At 35.8% G+C, this 23,143-nt stretch overlaps 1 protein-coding gene across 1 annotated transcript; it reads left to right on the forward strand.

Moving 5' to 3' along the window:
- Nucleotides 1–6,237: 6,237 nt before the first annotated feature.
- Nucleotides 6,238–7,161, forward strand: LOC140850284 (olfactory receptor 4P4-like). Its single transcript, XM_073240021.1, has one exon. It carries the CDS (start codon nt 6,238–6,240, stop codon nt 7,159–7,161), a length of 924 nt encoding a protein of 307 aa, XP_073096122.1.
- The last annotated feature ends 15,982 nt before the right edge of the window (nt 7,162–23,143 follow it).

Raw genomic sequence — 23,143 nt, forward strand, 5'->3', positions numbered from 1 at the left:
CCTTTTCTCCATTCAATGCAGCCCTCTTTTTAAACCAGTGATGTACTATTTCCTCAGCCACTTATCCTCCACGGACATCTGCTACACCTCTAGCTTTACACCCAAGTTAATTGTTGACCTTCCGTGGAAAGAAAAACCATCTCCTCCAGTAACTGCATGTTGCAGATCCTTACCATGCACGTCTTTGGAGGCACTGAGATCTTCATCCTTACTGCCATGGTCTTCGATCGCTTTGTTTCCATCTGCAAACCTCTCCACTGCATGACCATTATGAGCAGGACAGGCGCAACCTGCTAATCTTAGCTGCTGGGGCTGCTGGGGCTGTCCATGCCTTTCCTCGGTTGTCCAGGACAACCCGATGCCATTTTGCGGCCTAACGAAATTGGTCACTATTTCTGTGGCATCTTCCTGTTGCTGAGAGTTGCCAGTGCTGACACCGACATCACTGCTGCCCTGGTGGTTGCCTTCTCAGGTATAGTCTCCTTAATCACCTTTGTTATCTTATGCATTTCTCATAACATTTTATTATTTACTTTACAGAATCACTCAGCTGGGGAGACGCAAACCCCTCTCTGCCTGTGGGCTTCATGTCGCTGTGGCGTGTCATTGCTTGCACCTGTAAGCTTTGCCTGTCTTAGGCCTCCTGTCCTTACCCTTTGGACAAGACATTTGCTCTGTTTTACACCATCATTGCCTCTCTGTTCAACCCCTTCATCTGTACTCTGAGGAATTCAGAGATGCCGAACGCCATGAGGAAAGTTTAATGTCAAACATTACTTTCAAAGGAAGCACACAATTAATTGAAAAAGCTTACAGCAAATCAGCTTTATAAGAGTAAGGCCTAAACATGAATGAAAAAGCCAAGAACTGTGTCATAGAATTTATGTTCCACCAACTATTGTGAGTGGAATGAATGAGATAAATAAGAATTAGAAATTTAAAGTGATGGCTAAACAAATATGAATTCTCACATACCAAAATTCACTGGAACTTAATTTTATGGAGTATTAAGGTTCCTGTAGAAAAAAACCATCTGGGCCAAAGCAAAGAAGGCATTGTTATATTGATCCATGAATTATAAAGAAGAAATACTTTTTAATGATAATCCTATTAAGAACTCTGGGCTTATACACCAGGCCACATAGTGACACACATTCTGTAGTAGTGGAGAAGTTGAAAGCTAAAATTAAAATAATATCTTTAAATTAATGATAGAATTTTAACTTACACATCCTCTAGCAACATTCAGAAATCAGTTGTGAAACAGACATTCAGTACAGTAGAATCTGTTTTAAACTAGTTCCTGGAGGCCAAATATCCTTACTTCACATTAAAAAGAAAATCTACTTAAAACAGAGCAAGAATCAATAATTCAGGTTGCTGCAAACATTATCGTTTCACTGATTGACCAAAATATAAAACATTTTCCATAAAGTGTAAAGAACTGAATAATAACATATAAGTGCTGACAAACCCTACCTGCCTAAAATTGATAAGTAAATGTCTAGTCATTGAATGCAGAACAAAACAACTTACGTACTACAAGAAGAAGAAAAACTAGCAAGAGACAATTAGACTCAGTACAGCAGAAAGCAAGTACATTTTGGCAGGACATGCATGTTTATAGCTGCTTTATTCATAATAGCCAACCTTGAAAGCAACCAAGATGCCTCCCATAGGTGAATAAATGCAGATGCCCTTGCATAGGTGGTCCATGTGGACAATGGAACATTATCGGGCGCTAAGAAGAATGGGCTATTAAGTCACAAAGCCATGTGCAGGAAACTTAAATGCATATTACTAAGCACAAGAAGCCAATCTGAAATGGCTCCATACTATATTATTTAAACTATATGACATTCTAGGAAAGCCAAACAATGGAGACATCAGAAATGTCAGGTGTTTGCCCAGGGTTTGGGGGAGGAGGGCTTGATAGGAGGGGCAAAGAGGACTTCAGGGCAGGGAAACCCTCCTGCTGCTGCAGTTGTGGCTACTCATCATTATGCATGTCAAAACCCGTAGGTCATAAAACAAATACCAAGAGTGAACCCTAATATAAACTGTGAATTTTGGGTGATGATATGCCCATGTAGGTTCCTTTGATTGTAACAAATATACTGCTCTGTTGCGGAAGGTTGGTGTGTCTGGGAGCAGGAGGCATATGGAAACTCTCTGTACTTTCCCTTCAGTTTTGCTGTGAACATAAAACTGCTTTAAAATATTAAGCTTATTATTTAAAAATACATTGTGGCACAATAAACATATCAAACTATCTTGTAACTGGAATGAAGAGACAACTGAGAAAAGATTTTCTAGAGAAACCAGAAGAAAATTTTATGAAAAGCCTTTTTTGCATATTCAGTAGGATTTAAATAAAGATGCCTGAAGAAACACAGCAAGTATCATCAGAAGATACCAGATAACAGGATTTTTTTAAAAGGAAGATAGTTAAAATACTGGCAACATTTTAGGATATGTAAATACAATGAAAAAATTATAATCATTCTGGAGACACTGGAAAGAGAAGTATGAGAGCAGGAAAAATGACAGGGGATGTAAAATTAAGCAGAACTGTTAGAGGAATTGGACAAATTACTATCTCAATAGTTCTTATTATGAAAAAATGTTTCTTGGGTTAAACTTTTTTGCAGATGTTCTATGATGTTTAATTTCTTATCTGGAGCAAATAAAACTGTCACTAAAAGTGAAATAGAAGTTCAGATAATTAAACAATAGATTCATTTTAAAGGACTTAAAAGGCAATTATTGTTTTCATTATCATTTTTTATTAATACCGAAATTTCTTGCCTAGTATTATTGGTGATTAGAATTTGTATTTGAAAACAATATTGACCTAGTACTAATGGTGTTTTCTCATACAGATATAAGCACAAATTCCATTTTAATGAGACTTTAGCATTTTATAATACCAACAGCATTCACAGAAAGGATTTCTTATAGTAGCTGTCATGTCTGAATGGGGGAGATGTAAAAACACTAATGAAATTGAGACTAAGGAAGACAACTGACAGGCAAAGAGAAAAAGGTTGAAAAATGTTTAACTGGATTATGGGAATTAGACTGATCATAAGGAAATCTCCCAGAACCCTTTGGTAATTTGTACTTGGAGGGAAGTGAACTTTCAGTTTATGTTAATTTCAGTATCTTGGGTTATGACTCTTAGTAATTTTTATACCTTTATTACTTTAGCCTTTTAGCTGTTAAAGAGACACCCAAAGAAACATTAACATACAGAATGATTAATAATTATAAAGTAAACTCCCATTAATGCCCACTCAGGGCAGAAAAATAGCATCTCTATCCTTTCACAAATACATTCGTTTCTCCCTGTAAATGTAACCTCTATCTGATTAAAATTACTGCTTTGCACTGTAACTTTACATGACCCAGTTTCTTCATCTGTGAAATAGGGTTGATAATACCATCTTCTGCATAGTGTTGTTCTAAAGGTAAATAAGATAGTCCCCCACTCATTTAATGTTTGACATGGAGTAAATATTTCCTAGGTATTTGCTATTATTAATAGAGCTTGCAGAGTAAAAGAAGCAAGAACTAGTCCTGAATAGAGATGCAAAGAGGAAGGCTATTGAAAAATGACCTAAGACTAGAGCAACATTACAGAATATTCAACGTCACTGTGGACAAATTATTTCGATGAGTGCTTTGTAAATCTAAAAAGACATGAAAGTTCTGTCTGTAATTTTCCAGAGTATTTACCTTAAATGGGGCACATTAAGTAACACATACATTCTTTCTCCCCAGAGAACATAGTAAAAACACTCCATGGCAATGGATGGAGATCATTTCCCAACAAAAGGACCAGAACTATAGCTTTTTCCCCCAGATTATGGCAAAGGGAAAAGGAAACTCAAATTGCACAAACAGGAGATCTCAGTCACCAAGAACTTTTTAATGAATGGATTCTAACAACATGCTGCAGTTATCTTTTTTGCAGGCTTTTTATAAGCCAGCAGTAGAGTTGTTCTGCTAACCTGGATCTAAAAGGACACTGACTGGTGAACTGATTACTTGGGCATGTAAAATAATGAACCGGAACTGAAGAAGCAACACCTTGGGAGGAAACAAATGTACCTTTAGGATCTAAATTTTACCTAAAATTTTACCTAGCATTTGAGCCTTAAAACCCTCAAGAATAATGTGGTGGTTCAAACACAGAATCTATATAAACTTTGATTTGACTAGCTTTGGGAAACAAAATAATATTCTTCCTGCTTTCTAGCTTTTTCTGTGGAGTGAATTCCCATTATTTTTTGGTTTGAGGGTATGACAGGTGACAGTAGTTACTAAAATGGCATGAATTTCGTAACTTTTTATGTATAAACTAAAAGAAATTAGAAACTAAAACTCATCAGTAGCATTCACTGTACTGAGAAAAATTTCAAATCAGCAACTTGAAAGGAAATCATGTAAATGGTAACAGAATGCCTGCAGTTCAATGAAGAGAGGACAGAAAAGACTATAAAGGAAAAATAGATTCAAAATAAGTGCAGAGGAACATATGTAAGTCAATCATTTCTTTCTCTTTTATTACTTACTATTATCCTGCCTAGATATGTGATATTTGCCAAAAACTGTATTTAACTACTAGTTCAAGAAAACATTCTTTTATTGATCTTAATATAATTTTAAGATAGGCTTTACTGCGAGTTTTATAGTCTGACATTTTTTGAATTAAGAGAGCACTAAATTCAAGGAGGACCTGGGTGTCCACTGAGGTGGGATGACATATTCTAGAAAAACAGGATCAAAGTCTTATAATAATATCACCCTATTTTATTGGCTGACTGCATATTAAAAGTAAGGGACACACAACTCTAGGGAGAAAGTCAGTAACACACTGACCAAGAAGTAATTTCAAATTATTTTTCTTTGTGTACATTATTTTTAATACAGTAATACTGTCATGCATGCATCATTTTATTATTTTCAAAGATTTAAAAGATTTTTCTCATTCATGGTCAAAGTTCAGTCTTAGGAGCAGTTTGAATTATATAGAGGTGAATATATTTTCCTAGGTTATAAATGCAGAAAAAAACCTTTTAAAGGAAATTAACTGGCTCACAAAGATCACACCTAAAGTTAATGACTGAATTAAGACATGTAAACAGGCATTGTCCAAAAACTACTTATCATATTTATACTCATAATTTTTTCAAGATACTAAAATATGGGGCAGTTAATCATACTAGTCCTATGTCTGTGGGGAAGCTGAATCAAGGAGGATTGTTAGGTAGGAATTAAGCATAGCTGTAGCCTTCTGAATCAAGACAAGTAAAGAGTCAAGTAATATTTTTTGCAAAATCCTAATAAATGCAGACAGATTGGTGAAATGACTGCCTGAGAATATTCACAGCATACCTTTACTCAGAGACTTAAAATTATTTATTTAATAGCCTTGAGGTGGGGGGATGAGGAACATATTTCAGGTATGCTTAATGAATAATTCATAACCAGTAGTAGTTAGCATTATTTTTTATTCAAATTAAAATAAAATCTTCTTACTTGTTGGTTAATATTACTATAGTCGGATTTGGGGGGGTATCATCATAAGCTATTTCTCCATAATTTGTCCTAAAACTAATTCAAGTTCCTAAAGTTCCCCTATGGAAATGAATATCTTTATTTTAAAATTCCATCTCTATCACAGTTTGATGATTCATTGTGTGAATACAAAGTTAACTTAATCAGTAATAGGGAAAGTTAAAGAGGAAATTAAAATAGGAATTGTTTCATACCTGAAAAGCCAGGTATGAGGTTAGGGCTGAAAACACATACTTTCTGAGCAGACATCACGAAGACACTTGGTAAAGATTGATGCTAAAGTTGTAATTTAAAACTATAAAAGTATTTGATGGAGCACATTTAGTCAATCAGTGTCATCTTTTCAGCAGCATGCAAACCTCTATCGTGGATTCATCTAAGGCATTCATGTTGACTGTGGCAGACACTGTGATCAAAATTTGCTGAAAGTTTTAATGGAAATCAGCTAATATATGTTCACATAGTGTTTTATTAGAGAGTCATTTTGATTGAATATCTGATATGTATTCTTTGGGACAGTGAATGAGACTTATTTAAACCTAGTTAGTTCCTTGAGTATAAGATAATCATCCCTCTTCTCAAAAAACATTTCTAAATATGGGCTCAGGAATGATATTATTTCAGGTGACTGTTGTATTCTAACTTTGCTGCACCATGGAAAAAGGCAATAATGTCACTGTTTTTATTCTCTTGGGAATTTCTAAAAACAAGAACATTGAAATCCTCTGCTTTACTTTATTTTTATTTTGTTACATTGCTATTTGCATAGGAAACTTGCTCGTAATAATTTCTATCACAAGCAGTCAGCTAATTGAGCAACCCATGTATTTCTTCCTTAATTATCTCTCACTCTCTGACCTTTGTTACACATCAACAGTGACACCCAAACTAATAATTGACTTATTAACAGAAAGGAAGACCATTTCCTATAGCAACTGCATGATACAGCTGTTTACTACCCATTTCTTTGGAGGCATTGAGATCTTGATCCTCACAGGGATGGCCTATGACCGCTACGTGGCCATCTGCAAGCCCCTGCACTACACGGTCATCATGAGCAGGCAGAGGTGTAACACAGTCATCCTGGCCTGTTGTACTGGAGGATTCATACACTCTGCCAGTCAGTTTCTGCTCACCATCTTCTTACCCTTCTGTGGTCCCAATGAGATTGATCACTATTTCTGTGATGTGTATCCTTTGCTGAAACTGGCTTGCTCTAATACACACATCATAGGCTTCCTAGTCATTGCTAATTCAGGCCTAATTGCTTTGCTGACCTTTGTTGTCTTGATGTTGTCTTATGTTTTTATACTGTACAACGTCAGGGTGCATTCTGCAGAGAGCTGCAGCAAAGCTCTTTCCACTTGCGGTTCTCACATAACAGTTGTAGTCGTGTTTTTCGCACCTGCGTTATTCATTTATATTAGACCTGGCACAACTTTCCCAGAAGATAAAGTTCTCGCTCTTTTTTACACCATCATTGCCCCCATGTTTAACCCTCTGATCTACACGCTGAGAAACACGGAGATGAAGAACGCCATGAGGAAGGTGTGGTGCCGGCACACAGTCTTGGAATGAAAGTGACTTTCCGGAGCCTACCTGCTTTTCAAGCCATAGTTCCCCAAGACCATGACTGTGAATAACATCCATTGTCATCATCTCCTGGCCTTTCTTCTTGGACCGATAAGTGGGCAAGCAGGAAGCACATCCTCTCTGTGGTTTTATGCTGCTACACTGATGCCTCGCCAACACATTGGGTATAATTTTTGTTCACGCTCTCCTCCAAGTGACATCCTCAGTAAGAATTGTGCTCATGTGATATGAATGAACCAGATGACAGCTGAAAAAAGGGATTATATCACCTGCTTGTCATTGTAGTGAAAAAAATAGAGCAAACCATGAGTTTTTCACACTTTAAAATACTGAAAACAATAAAATAATAACTTCAATCTTTAAACATTTTAAACATCAACTCTGAAATATAAAAAATTGCACCTATCATGCATGTACAATTCATGAATTATCACAAACTGAGCAATATCATGTAATCAACAACCAGATTGAGTTAGAAATTACCAACATATCTGGAAGAGAAATGCTCTTCATTGCTCCTTATAATCACTACTTCTCAAAGGTAATAATTATTTTCATGTCTAAGTCGATTAGTTTTATATAGATTTATACTCTGTAGAAAAATGGATATATATATTGTACTCTGTAGTGTCTATCTCCTCATTACTCTATTTGTAACAGTCATTCCTCATATTTTGTGTATTTTCTGAGTGTTTTCATGATCTGTATATAGTATCTCATTGAATGAATATGTAACAATTACTCCATTCTCTTACTGTTAGATATTCCAGTAATCTCCCATTCAAGGCTGTTATGAGTATCATTGCTTTGAACATTTGATCATGTTTGGGTGAATACATGCCTTCTATTGTTTCTTTAACATGCGTTATATTGTAATTAAGACTTAAAATATTAAGATAGTGGTTGTACACCTGTGTTAATACTCTTTTCTAATACAATATTGACATAAACTAATATTTATTAAGTAAAAAATAATTTTCAATTGAAAAACACTAGGGTAAGTGCAATAAATGGTTTAGGAATATGTGAAACTTCTGGCACTTCTAATCCATGCAGTGGGGTATGTGACATGATGATTAATGCAAATCAACCTGTCTATCACAGACAAAAAGAAGAAAGCTCTTAGAAAGATAGTTTATGCAATGGTGCTCAAAAAAATTCCAGCAATGCATCATTTGGTTCTGCTATCAAGATTAATTCATAGGTTTTCACACTTGGGAAGTTTTAAAAATAGGATATTCCCTAGAGCATATAAAGTTGCCTGCATAATAAGCAAAACTAGGAAAATTATTTATTTCTTAAAAAGGAAAAAATAAAGGATTCAGAGTCAAGATGGTGGCGTGAGTAGAGCAGTGGAAATCTCTTCCCAAAACCACATATATTTATGAAAATATAACAAAGACAACTCTTCTTAGAATAGAGACCAGAGGACACAGGACAACATCCAGACCACATCCACACCTGCGAGAACCCAGCGCCTCACAAAGGGGGTAAGATACAAGCCCTGGCCTGGTGGGACCCGAGCACCCCTCCCCCCAGCTACTGTCTGGAGGAGAGGAGTCAGACCCGGAGGGAGAGGGAGCCCAGGACTGCTGAACACCCAGCCCCAGCCATCCAGACCAGAGCGCAGACACAATGCATGTGTGAGGTCCTGGATACAAGGGAAACAGGGCAGCAAGACTGGTGAGTGGGTTCCTTAGGATGGCACCTGAGGACAAAGAAAAGCAAGTGGCTATTTTTTTAAATTATTTATTTAATTTTAAAATTTTTTGTGGTTGTTGTTGTTTTGCTTTGGAGAGTGCTTTTTGGAAGGCTTAAAGGGACAGAGTGGGACACTTAGTCCAGAGACAGGGAATCTGGGGATCTCTGGGCACTCTAAACCCCTGGGCAGCAGGAAGCATGGAGTCCCCTTACAGAGATGAATAGCCCCCCAGCTACTCCCCATCCAACGTGGCTCCACCATTTTGGAGCAGCAGCCCGAGCCAGGCCATGCCAACAGCAACAGTGGAGATAAACTCCATAGCAGCTGGGCAGGAAGCAGAAGCCCTGTCTGTGCACAGCTGCCAAGCACAAGGCACTAGAAGTCACTGTTCTCCCAGGATAGGAAGGCCACAAATCAACAAGAAAGGAAGTTCTTCCAGGTGTCACTCGTCCCAGCTCTGCAAACTATTTCTATCACCATGAAAAGGCAAAATTACAGGCAAAAAAATATCACAGAGACAACACCAGAGAATGAGACAGACTTAAACCGTCTTCCTGAAAAATAATTCAAAATAAAAATCATAAACATACTGACAGAGATGCAGAGAAATATGCAAGAGCAATAGGATGAAGTCTGGAGGGAGATCACAGATGCTAGGAAGGAGATTAAAGAAGTGAAACAAACTCTGGAAGGATTTATAAGCAGAATGGATAAGATGCAAGAGGCCATTGAAGGAATAGAAACCAGAGAACAGGAACACATAGAAGCTGACATAGAGAGAGATAAAAGGATCTCCAGGAATGAAACAATATTAAGAGAACTGTGTGACCAATCCAAAACGAACAATATACATATTATAGGGGTACCAGAAGAAGAAGAGAGAGGAAAAGGGATAGAAAGTGTCTTTGAAGAAATAATCGCTGAAAACTTCCCCAAACTGGGGGAGGAAATAATTGAACAGACCATGAAATACACAGAACTCCCAACAGAAAGGACCCAACAAGGACAACACCAAGATACATAATAATTAAAATGGCAAAGATCAAGGACAAGGAAAGAGTTTTAAAGGCAGCTAGAGAGAAAAAGGTCACCTATAAAGGAAAACCCATCAGGCTATCATCAGACTTCTCAACAGAAACCTTAAAGGCCAGAAGAGAATGACATGATATATTTAATGCAAAGAAACAGAAGGGCCTTGAACCAAGGATACTGGATCCAGCACGATTATCATTTAAATATGATGGAGGGATTAAACAATTCCCAGACAAGCAAAAGCTGAGGGAATTTGCTTCCCACAAACCACCTGTACAAGGCATCTTACAGGGAATGCTCTAGATGGGAGCACTCCTAAAAAGAGCACAGAACAAAACACCCAACATATGAAGAATGGAGGAAGAGGAATAGGAAGGGAGAGAATAAAAGAATCTCTGGACAGTGTATATAACAGGTCAATAAGCGAGCTAAGTTAGGCAGTAAGATACTAAAGAGGCTAACCTTGTACCTTTGGTAACCTCAAATTTAAAGAATGCAATGGCAATGAGTACATATCTTTCTATAGTCACCTTAAATGTAAATGGACTTAATGCACCAATCAAAAGACACAGAGTAATAGAATGGGTAAAAAAGCAAGACCCATCTATATGCTGCTTACAAGAAACTCACATCAAACCCAAACACATGCACAGACTAAAGGCCAAGGGATGGAAAAACATATTTCAGGCAAACAACAGCGAGAAGAAAGCAGGGGTTGCAGTACTAATATCAGACAAAATAGACTTCAAAACAAAGAAAGTAACAAGAGATAAAGAAGGACACAACATAATGATAAAGTGCTCAGTCCACCAAGAGGATATAACCTTTCTAAATATATATGCACCCAACAAAGGAGCACCAGCATATGTGAAACAAATACTAACAGAACTAAAGGGGAAAATAGACTGCAATGCATCCATTTTAGGAGACTTCAACACACCACTCACCCCAAAGGATAGATCCACTGGGCAGAAAATAAGTAAGGACATGGAGGCACTGAACAACACACTAGAACAGGTGGACTTAATAGACATCTATAGAATTCTACATCCAAAAGCAACAGGATATACATTGTTCTCAAGTGCACATGGAAATTCTGCAGAATAGACCACATACTAGTCCACAAAAAGAGCCTCAGTAAATTCCAAAATATTGAAATTGTACAAACCAATTTTTCAGACCACAAAGGTATAAAACTAGAAATAAATTCTACAAAGAAAGCAAAAAGGCTCACAAACACATGGAGGCTTAACAACATGCTCCTAAATAATCAATGGATCAACAAACAAAATATATTGAGATCAAGGAATATATGGAAACAAATGACAACAACAACACAAAGCCCCAACTTCTGTGGGATGCAGTGAAAGCAGTCTTAAGAGGAAAGTATATAACGATCCAGGCACACTTGAAGAAGGAAGAACAATCCCAAATAAATAGTCTAACATCACAAATATCGAAACTGGAAAAAGAATAACAAATGAGGCCTGAAGTCAGCAGAAAGATGGACATAATAGAAATCAGAGAAGAAATAAACAAAACTGAGAAGAATAAAACAATAGCAAAAATCAATGAAACCATGAGCTAGTTCTTTGAGAAAATGAAAAAAGCCTCTAGCCCAACTTATTAAGAGAAAAAGAGAATCAACACAATTCAACAGAATCACAAATGAGACTGGAAAATTCATGACAGACTCCACAGAAATACAAAGAAGTATTAAAGACTACTATGAAAATCTATATGCCAACAAGCTGGAAAACCTAGAAGAAATGGACTACTTCCAAGAAAAATACAACCTCCCAAGACTGACCAAGGAAGAAACACGAAAGTTAAACAAACCAATTACGAGCAAAGAAATTGAAACGGTAATCAAAAAACTACCCAAGAACAAAACCCCGGGGCCAGATGGATTTACCTCGGAATTTTATCAGACACACAGAGAAGACATAATACCCAATCTCCTTAAAGTGTTCCAATAAATAGAAGAAGAGGGAATACTCCCAAACTCATTCTATGAAGCCAACATCACCCTAATACCAAAACCAGGCAAAGACCCCACCAAAAAAGAAAATTACAGACCAATATCCCTGATGAATGTAGATGCAAAAATACTCAATAAAATATTAGCAAACTGAATTCAAAAATATACCAAAATGATCATACAACATGACCAAGTGGGATTCATCCCCAGATGCAAGGATGGTACAACATTTGAAAATCCATCAACATCATCCACCACCACAACAAAAAGAAAGACAAAAACCACATGATCATCTCCATAAATGCTGAAAATGCATTTGACAATTTCAACATCCATTCATGATAAAAACTCTCAGCAAAATGGGTATAGAGGGCATGTACCTCAACATAATAAAGGCCAAATATGATAAAACCACAGCCAGCATTATACTGAACAGTGAGAAGCTGAAAGCTTTTCCTCTGAAATCGGGAAGAAGACAAGGATGCCCACTCTCCCCACTGTTATTTAACATAGTGCTGGAGGTCCTAGCCACAGCAATCAGAATGAAACAAAGAAATATAAGGAATCCAGATTGGTAAAGAAGAAGTTAAACTGTCACTATTCGCAGATGATATGATATTGTACATTAAAAAAAAATTCTCCACCCCAAAACTACTAGAACTGATATCGGAACACAGCAAAGTTGCAGGATACAAAATCAACACACACAAATCTGTGGATTTCCTATACACTAACAATGAACCAATAGAAAGAGAAATCAGGAAAACAATTCCAGTCACAATTGCATCAAAAAGAATAAAATACCTAGGAATAAACCTAGCCAAAGAAGTGAAAGACCTATACCCTGAAAACTACAAGTCACTCTTAAGAGAAATTAAAGGGGACACTAACAAATGGAAACTCATCCCATGCTCATGGCTAGGAAGAATTAATATCGTCAAAATGGCCATCCTGCTCAAAGCAATATACAGATTTGATGCAATTCCTATCAAATCACCAGCAACATTCTTCAATGAACTGAAACAAATAATTCAAAAATTCATATGGAAAGACCAAAGACCCTGAATAGCCAAAGCAATCCTGAGAAAGAAGAATAAAGTAGGGTGGATCTCACTTCCCAACTTCAAGCTCTACTACAAAGCCATAGTAATCAAGACAATTTGCTACTGGCACGAGAATAGAGCCACAGACCAGTGGAACAGATTAGAGACTCCAGACATTTAACCCAAACATATATGGTCAATTAATATTTGATAAAGGAGCCATGGACATACAATAGCGAAACAACAGTCTCTTCAACAGATGGTGCTGGCAAAACTGGACAGCTACATGTAGGAGAATGAACCTGGACCATTGTCTAACCCCATACACAAAAGTAAATTCAAAATGGATCAAAGACCTGAATGTATGTCATAAAAACATAAAACTCTTAGAAAAAAACATAGGCAAACATCTCTTAGACATAAACATGAGTGACCTCTTCTTGAACATATCTCCCCGAGCAAGGAAAACAACAGCAAAAATGAACAAGTCGAACTATGTTAAGCTGAAAAGCTTCTGTACAGCAAAAGACACCATCAATAGAACAAAATATACACTACAGTATGGGAGAATATATTTGTAAATGACAGATCCGATAAAGGCTTGAGGTCCAAAATATATAAATAGCTCACACACCTCAACAAACAAAAAGCAAATAATCCAATTAAAAATTGGGCAGAGGAACTGAACAGTTTTCCAAAAATGAAATACAGATGGCCAACATACACATGAGAAGATACTCCACATTGCTAATTATCAGAGAAATGCAAATTAAAACCACAATGAGGTATCACCTCACACCAGTAAGGATGGCTACTATCCAAAAGACAAACAACAACAAATGTTGGCGAGGTTGTGGAGAAAGTGGAACCCTCCTACACTGCTGGTGGGAATGTAAATTAGTTCAACCATTTTGGAAAGCAGTATGGAGGTTCCTCAAAATTCTCATAATAGACTTACCATTTGACCCAGGAATACCACTCGTAGGAATTTAACCTAAGAACGGAGCACTCAAGTTTGAGAAAGACAGATGCACCCCTATGTTTATCGCAGCACTATTTACAATAGCCAAGAATTGGAAGCAACCTAAGTGTCCATCAGTAGATGAATGGATAAACAAGATATGGTACATATACACAATGGAATATTATTCAGCCATAAAAGCAAAACAATTCTTACCATTTGCAACAATATGGATGGAGCTAGAGGGTATTATACTCAGTGAAATAAGCCAAGTGGAAAAAGAGAAATACCAAATGATTTCACTCATCTGTGGAGTATAAGAACAAAGGAAAAACTGAAGGAACAAAACAGCAGCAGAATCACAGAACCCAAGAATGGACTAACAGGTACCAAAGGGAAAGGGACTGGGGAGGATGAGTGGGTAGGGAGGGATAAGGGGGGGAAGAAGAAAGGGGTTATTATGATTAGCATGCATAATGGGGGGGAAGAAAGGGGAGAGCTGTACAACACAGAGAAGACAGGTAGTGATTCTACAACATTTTGCTCTGCTGATGTACAGTGACTGTAAAGGAGTTTGTCGGGGGGACCTGGTATAGGGGAGAGCCTAGTAAATATAATATTCTTCATGTAATTGTAGATTAATGATTTAAAAAAAAAGGAAAGAAAAGGGGGATAACTCCCTGATAGGATAAAACTAACTGTAAATCAACGATGAAAGTATGCTTTAAATATCCTTAATTTTGATCATTTAAAGGGTGTCAGGTGATCAGCTACGAAAGTACATTTTTCTGATAATAATCCTTTCTCTTAAAGAAAAAAAAGCAGTTCCTCTGTAATCTCCAATAAGTTCTTCACAATGATATGAAAGACATATCAAAGTGTGGCCAAAGGGTTTGTTTGTGTTTATACAGAGGATCAAAGCCTAATTTGGCTACCCAGAAAATTAATTAAGATACAATATGAAGAAAAACTTCCAACATCAGCATTCTCTTTAAGAGTCATTCCAGAAAAACTTCAACAAAGGTCCTGGCGCTGTTGTAGTTGTAGCTGCATTCATCCCACCGGTTACTGGACTTGCCATGGGAATGAAGAAGGAGATATCTAAGCTGGCCTGTGCTTACAGTAAAACAACAAATTTGATTGGATCTGTACTGTTGCAACTCAACCAAGAATTAGAAGAAGTGCAAGTTGCAGCGCTCCAAAATCTTGCGACTACAAACTATCTACTGTTAAAAGAACATATGGGATGTGAACAGTTCCCAGGAATGTGTTGTTTTAATTTGTCTGATTTTTCTCAAACTATTAAAATTTAGTTAGACAATATCTATCATATCATTGATAAGTTTTCACAAATGCCTAGGGTGCCTAACTGGTTTTCTTGGTTTCACTGGCTATGGTGGATATTATAGTTCTGCTTTGGTTATGTAACTGTATTCCTATTATGTTAAGGTGTGCATGCCATTTATTTAGTAGTTTAAAAGCTATACATGCTTAAGTTACTCTACAAGAAGATATGTCAATGAAATAATCAATCTTTCCATGTTTTCTTCCATCTGCTTCTTCTATTGCTTTTCTTCTTTCTTCCTAATTACAACCCTTAAGTAGAATTCGTGCCTCATAATGAAATTACCGAGTATCATAATTCTTCCAAGTGGTAAAGATACCTCAAGACAAATGCTGGGCATAGAAGCCACAGGGCATAAATCTGCAAAGAAGTAAAAAGCTAACCTTCTCAAACAATATGGCTTCTCTCTCACTTACCAACTTTACATTTCCCTGTATGGCCCCGGAAGATGACTGGTTAGCCAGAGACAGGTAAGATTCCTCAAGGGAGGAACAACCTAAGACAGGCACAGTCGCAGGGGGGCCATCAGGTGAGAAATTGGGGATCAACAAAGGTGAGGCTTAGAACCCCACTCCCCCTATTTTGAGAGAAATCTTCTGCATCTGTGGATGTTTTGTTGCCCTTGTCTGGCTTGTATTAATACTTAGTCTATAGGCACACACCTGATCATCTACATTTGCCCTCTTACAGCACTAAACTATGTTATTTACCTTTATCTTGCATCTACCTACCACTTCACCATTTTATTAAAAATAATAATAATAATAATAATAACAATAACAATAAGGTAAAAATGTGGGATTCACATATAAATCAAGTATAAAAATCAAATGAATATTCATATTTGATCTGATTGTTTACAGTTTATAATGCGTGATCAAAACCAAAGGTTTCTGTGATGACTGCCCTTGCACTGTTCACCATGTAAGAACTTATTCACTATGTAAGAATTTGTTCACCATGTAAGAACTTGTTCATTTTACTTCAGAAGATTGGAGACTGTTGAGAACTAGGCTTGGGGTTGATTAATGATTGTGCATTGAGTCCCCTATACAGAATTTTATTGTTGTTAACAACCATTTGATCAATAAATATGAGAGATGCCCTCTCAAAAAAAAAAAGGAAAAAATACATATATTTAGTAGGGCTCCACATAAACATACTTAAATAGAAAAACAAAAATGAAGGATAAAATATTTAATTTTTTCGCAAATAGATATGATCAGCCAGCAAAAAGAACTTACATAGGAGGAAATTATGTGGAAACAGTTACTGCAGCATATGTCATGCAATGACTGCCTTTATCAAGCATAAATATAATATGAATATAAGTGTTATGTAAACAGTAAATATAATTTTAAGAGCATGATATAGGAACAGTATTCTCAGAATAGCCCAGTATGTTAAAAAGGAAACAAAATAATTTAAGAAATATAAAAGAATGTTTTAATTAGAAAGTTGATGGGTAAAACAGGATAGTTGAATCTTAAGAAAGTTTCAGTGAATGAAATTTTAGATGTTAATAAATTAGCAGAATACAGAATTTTCAAGAAGATGGAAAATATTAAAGAGATATTAGAGATTATGAATGAAGTAAAAGGGAGCAACATATGTTTACCAGACTCGAGTTTGGGTAATAGTGAGAAAAAATATTGTCAGAGATAGTTAGTGGTAATTTTTCTGAATTGATAGGAATAATCTTTAGAAAATACAGAATAAAAAGAGTGCTCTTTAAAGGCATAAAAAACAATAATAGCAATTGGTAACAATTTAAATCAAAGAAAGTATAGAAGACAGAAGAAAATGAAATTACATACTGAAAGCACTAAGAGAGAAATGTCATTTTTTCAAGAACAAGAGAAAAATGAGGGGTTTTTCAGTACAACAATAAAAACAATCATAAGTTTACTACAAATCCATTTTCACTAAAAGAAATTGTAAGGAAGATTCTCATAAAAGTGGAAAATATCTAAGAAGGATTTTCCAGGAGGAATGGGTAAAATGGAAAATGGTAGTCTTATACATAAACCTAGAAATTGTGTTAAAAATGACAATCTTGTCCAATAAGTGAGATAAAACATAGGAGAACAAAAATCCTGCTGCAGATCATCATGCAAGTTGGAAGAAATGATCAGAAAAAAAGTGTTCTAAGTACCATGTGCTATTCAGTAGAAGGAAAAATGCTGATCAAATGTAGACTGGTTAACATTAATGTACAGACACGATTTCTTACATCATGTCCTACTACATTACATTAGAGTAGTAGTAGAGACCGGTAGGAAGACGATAGGTAAGCAGATAGATGATAGATATAGACAGCTTATGGATAGATAGATGATAATAGATAAAATGTACTGAAGGAATGAGAGAAAGCCAGTCCAATCAAAAAACAAGAAAAGAGGGAGGAAATAGACAAATTTGGAAAAATGAAAAGCAAAAAAAAATCATAGAAGTCAATTCAAATATATAAATAAAATAAAATCAACACAGACTAAATTCTCCAGTGAAAAAACAAAGAACATCATCATGGATTAAACTATAGTAATGTGTTTTTACTGAAAGATGCTTCTAAACCCTGGGGTATTGAAGAGCAGCAAAAGCGTCATCGTAGCTAGTGCGTTTGCAACAGGGACACACACACAATAACAAGATAGGCCTTGAGGCACGAGTCATTGTCACTTTTTAAAATCACTAAATATTGGTAGAACTTGCAGCATGGAAACATTTATAAATTCTAACTTGCTATGGAAATAGAAGAATAGGGAGTATTTGATCTAAGGCAATAGACAGCATTAATGGATGTATCTAGAATACTATACTCATCAACTGATGAGAACATATGGATTATTCAAAACAATTTACCATATTTCATGTCACATATTGATTCTCAACATGTGTCAAAGAAACTGCATTTTGCATCTTATGTAATGAAAATTTACAGTAAAATTTATCATAAGGTAACTTGCAACCACAAATATATGGTAATTTTAGAAAAATTTTTAAAGAAGTATTAAGTCAAGGAAGAAATATAATAGAAAGTAGAGAATATTTAGATATCAAATGAAAAAATAGTACTTACCAAAACTATACAATACAAAGAGGTAAATTTCTAGTTTCAAATTTTCAGTTTGTTAAGGGAGAAAAGTCCTCTATTATCTCAATAGATTATTCATTACAACTTCATTGGAAACCTAATCCAAAAAATATTACCTGTAAAAATTTTATAGTATATGCTGTGTTGAATGATGAAATACTACAAGTCATTCCTTTGAAATCTATGACAATAAGTGAAGCTTATTATTACCAGTTCAAATTAATAGCTTTTAATATTTTACTAAAGGCACTTGCCAGTATAACAAAACAAACAAAAATATAGTTGTAAGTATTGAATCAAAAATTTCTTCTATAAGACAAGTAGTGACTCTATGGCATCTTACTACACTGATGGACTATGAGTGCAATGGAATGTTGGGGAAGACTTGATAACATGGATGGATGTTACTGGTATCATCAGTACTGTACAAAAAATCAGGATCTCTATGAAAAAACAGACCTTCATAAGCAGGCGGACAACAGTATAATATCAAGGGAATTATTTGAAAAACATGAAAAATATTTGAAAAAACGCAATACCCCTTTTCATGTATATAATTCAGCAATAACATAAAATGGAGGGGAAGGAAAGGGAGAGAAAATAATATGGGGGGCAAGTTGTAGGAGATTTAAGCTAGGGAGGAAATGTACAAATCATGATTCAGACAAGTTAATAAAGAGTGTGGTACTGGATTCTACCACTTCTCTAAAACCAAGTAAAACGACAATGTAGCAATGTCTACAAGTTTCAAGAGCAAAAAGTTGAGAATAATAAACATTATTCTTAGTCCTATTGTCTTTCATTTGTTTTATATATACTATCATTTTGTGATATATATACTACCCATATGTTCTTGATCAAAAGTTTTGCTTTCCTGATAAATTTCATAACACTGTAAGTGATGAATCAATATAAGAAACATAAGGGGAAGTCAGGATATCTTGTCTTCATCCTCAAAGGCCACACCTAACAACTTGGGGAAAAGAAAGAGCATGAAGCCAGGAGTCTTAGAGTCTGCCTTGCATGCCAGCCTACCAGTTTTTAATGACCTGACTCTGGCCAACTCAGTAAACATCTCTGCATCTTATATGCTTCATTTACACTATGAAACTGAGAAGTAAAGTTATGAACGCCACTTAAATGTGAAATGATAACTGGAGATTACATGTGAAAAACTGATTAGTGGTTAAAATGCATGGAATGAATAGTATTTAAGACAGTAAACATTTACAATAGAAATAACACTATTCCCATACATTTTGCTGGATGGTGCTGTGCTGATGACGTTTCTTTCTTCACCATCTTCTAAGAAAGGAATCCACTGAGAAGACACTGTATTTAGAGAAACATAATCCCTAATCATTTCTCCCCAACTCCTAAAACTGAAGTTTAGCCGTGTAAGATAGGCAGCTGAGCAGGAGCATGTTTAATAAGCCCTCAGAGGTTCCCAGATTCTGCCTAAACTCTACCTATCCAAATATATTTTGTGAGTAAACTCAACCAGGCTTTTCTTTTTCAAATTATTGTTTGGAAATTTTCTAAATCTATACAAAATTATACTAAGATCTATTCACTTATAATTTTTAAGTAACCATACCTAATACTTTGAAATAAACTAGAACTCATTCTAATTCTCTCTCAGAATACAACAAAAACACGCTTTGAGGAGAGATAAAGAACGTTAGCTACCATTACAGCCAGGGCTATCCTTTTCTACTCAATTTATAGAGATTATGGACAGGATAAGGCCTGCAAAGCAAAAGCCCCACGAATTTATTTTGTATCACAAAGCTCTTTGAGTAAAGTGCAGGGGAATTATGGGGGCCCAGGAGGAATGTCTAATGATGGAGATTTTTAAAACACACACAAAGTTAATTGGAAGTTACATACTATTTATAAATTATTCTGGATTCTATCCTAGCAATAATGGGTCTGATAACTTAGATCTAAGGGAAATCCACCCAGTGAGCTTATGATCTGGGAAGGTAAGTCCAAACAACTTGCAGGGAATAGTCAATGCTCTAGAGTAGAAGAAATCAGTGTCAGAGTGTGTACTCGATTGAGTATTAGTTAATCATGTGCGCACATGTCTAGAAATAATTTCAGTGCTGAAAAAATAGATTGTGATTTAATTCATTTGGATATTAAAATTATTCGACAAGTCTTCAAACTTACTCAGAGCCTAAGATCTCTCATTGTTTATGTGAAGTTTGGTTGAGTGACAAGTGTCAGTTGTCTCTAAAATAATCCAAAGGTTTTTTTTCTATAAATGGTTAATGAACTAAGCTGAGTGAGATGTGAATTCAAAAAGCTGAAGTGAAATACTCTGAACAAAAGGGGAATGATGAAAAGTTCAACGAAGGAAGAGAGAAAACCCTGAAAGGAAGGAATAGGAATGGATCCACAGCATCTGAAGTGGAAGAATGTGCGGTGAATTATTTCTCCTCTCTTTGCATTATCCTGCTGAATGTATATTATCTATTGAATATATTTTTGCCTCCATTGTATAGATAACAGACTGACTGCCAGTTAAAGTTAAATGCAGGCATGTGTTCTGAATTTTATAGACTAACGTCTTCTGAGGTGAGGGCAGTGATCAATTCAAGGAGTTGCCCATTGAGGGTGTGATACGACAACCCCAAGGAACAGAGAGATGGAGAAGGGAACTCCATGCTTAGCTGGATAGCAAATTTCAAATTAGAAGAAAACAGTTTTATAACTTTTGCTTGAAAGTTAATGAAGTATTGATGAAGAACAAACGTGATTCACAGGTTACCAAGAAAATGAGAAAACCCAAAATCCAGACGAGCCCCCTGCAGGAAACACTCCTATAGTTACTGTACCTGCACTGCTCCACAAAACAAAAAATCGGTCCAATAATTAACAAAAACCCTAAGCAGGTCACTAAAAATTGAATGGAAGTATCTCAGAATGTGATTCTTTGTTTACCTTATCTAGGCACTCTGTTGCCTGCACTTCTTGCTAGAAAAAATTGTGGTGGTAATGATTACAATTATTGAATAAGTTATATATTATCTTAAAGAATTTATTTCTTTGAATTATTCAGCAAACTTCTACTGATTATTGGTTAAATAAATGGTAGCCTGTTTTTGACAAGAGATAAAGATAAAATAATTGGAAATACTGATGAAATCCCTACCACATACTGGATGACTCAGACCCTTTAGTTAGATGTACTCATCATCAGTGAACTCAAGAAATGCAACTTGATAATCTGAGAAAAACACAGTACTTGCCCAAAGTTGCACAGATCATGGAGTAGTGGCTAGGATTCAAAATGAAATTCGTGCAGGCAGTTCTTACTATTTCAAGGCAGAATTTCAGATTGCTTTTCTCTCCTTGAGGAATTTAAGATTGTGCAAATTAAGAATGTATAGTGTTTACTTTGCACAGATTAAAAATGGAAATATTAAGAGCAGTTGAGACCCTCTTTTAAGTATAAATAGTCCTAAATATTTACTGAGTGTACACTATGTATCAGGAACTGTGGTAAGTGTGTAAGTGCATTGCCTAAGTGTATTGCAAAGTGAGATAAATTTCATTTTAGATCTTGACTTTACTAGTTGTTAAGTTTATGATCTTGGGTTATTAAAGTTCTCCATGACTCAATTTCCCCTTTTGCAAAATGAGTTTTATTAATTTTACTTCTCAGAGTTATTATTAGTGTAACTGCACAGGTAGCCCCCTCTTGATGAAGCCCTTGAGCCTTCTCATTAATAAAGAGAAACCCAAGTCCCTCAATTATGACCCCGAGTGTGGGAATTAAACTGAATAATTAGAAATGAAAGGTAATGGGAGTTTGTAAACCAAGATAGAGCAAACTAAACAGACAGAGGACTCTCAATTCCCCCTCAAGGCCAGAGACAAACTCTTGATTCACATAGCCTTGAGATATTTTGCAAGAATTTAGATCCCCACCAGATTGGGCCACCTCCTGACAAACAGGCATGGAGACCCCAGATTGGGTGGAGCCAAAACACTGATAAATGATAAGGTTCCTGAAACAATCCCATCATACTACTGACCAATCAGAAAAATGGGCACAAGTTGATCACATGCCCTGCAACCCTTCCCATAATTTTGCCTTTAAACCCTTGCTTGTAGCCAATAGGAGCTTGGGACCTACCTGGTCTTGCATGGCACCCTGCAATAACACCCTCTTTCTTTCACTACATCCCCGTATAAGTGCTTGGCTTTCTTATGCACCAGGAGAGTGGATCCAGGTTTGTCTGGTTCAGTAACATGAAGATTAAAGAGGTTTATGCCTATACAGCATTCAGAAGAATGTTAAGTATGTGGGAATGCTCTAATTGTAAACTGAGAATTATTAGATTTGTTGATAGTTCTTGTAATTGAATAATGATATTCTAACAAATTTTAAGTTTCTTCAGAAGAATAATTACATATATGAACCAAAATTTTCTTTTGTAGTTTTAGGGGAGGGGGAAAATTATTTAGGTGGTTGCTTATTTCTATGCACATTATTAAAAGAATGGTTTTGTTTATGTCCATTCAAATGAATAAGAAATTACTTTAAAAACTGACAAGATCAGTGTTTTAAATGTTATTTTTTAAATTGCCTTTAATTATTTATAGATGAGGAAAATTTTAAATGGCATAAGTGCAGACAAGTAACCTTACTTTACCATGGCTTCTCTCTAAGCTAATTCTAAATCTTAAAGCCGTACCATAGAAATAAATTGTTTTGAAGTTCCATTGTGAAGGAATTTTGTATTTGGAAGGCAACCTAGTTAACTTAATCTGTAAAAAAGAGTGATGAGAGAATTT

This window comes from Manis javanica, chromosome 6 (assembly GCF_040802235.1).
Source record: "Manis javanica isolate MJ-LG chromosome 6, MJ_LKY, whole genome shotgun sequence".
NCBI lineage: Eukaryota > Metazoa > Chordata > Mammalia > Pholidota > Manidae > Manis > Manis javanica.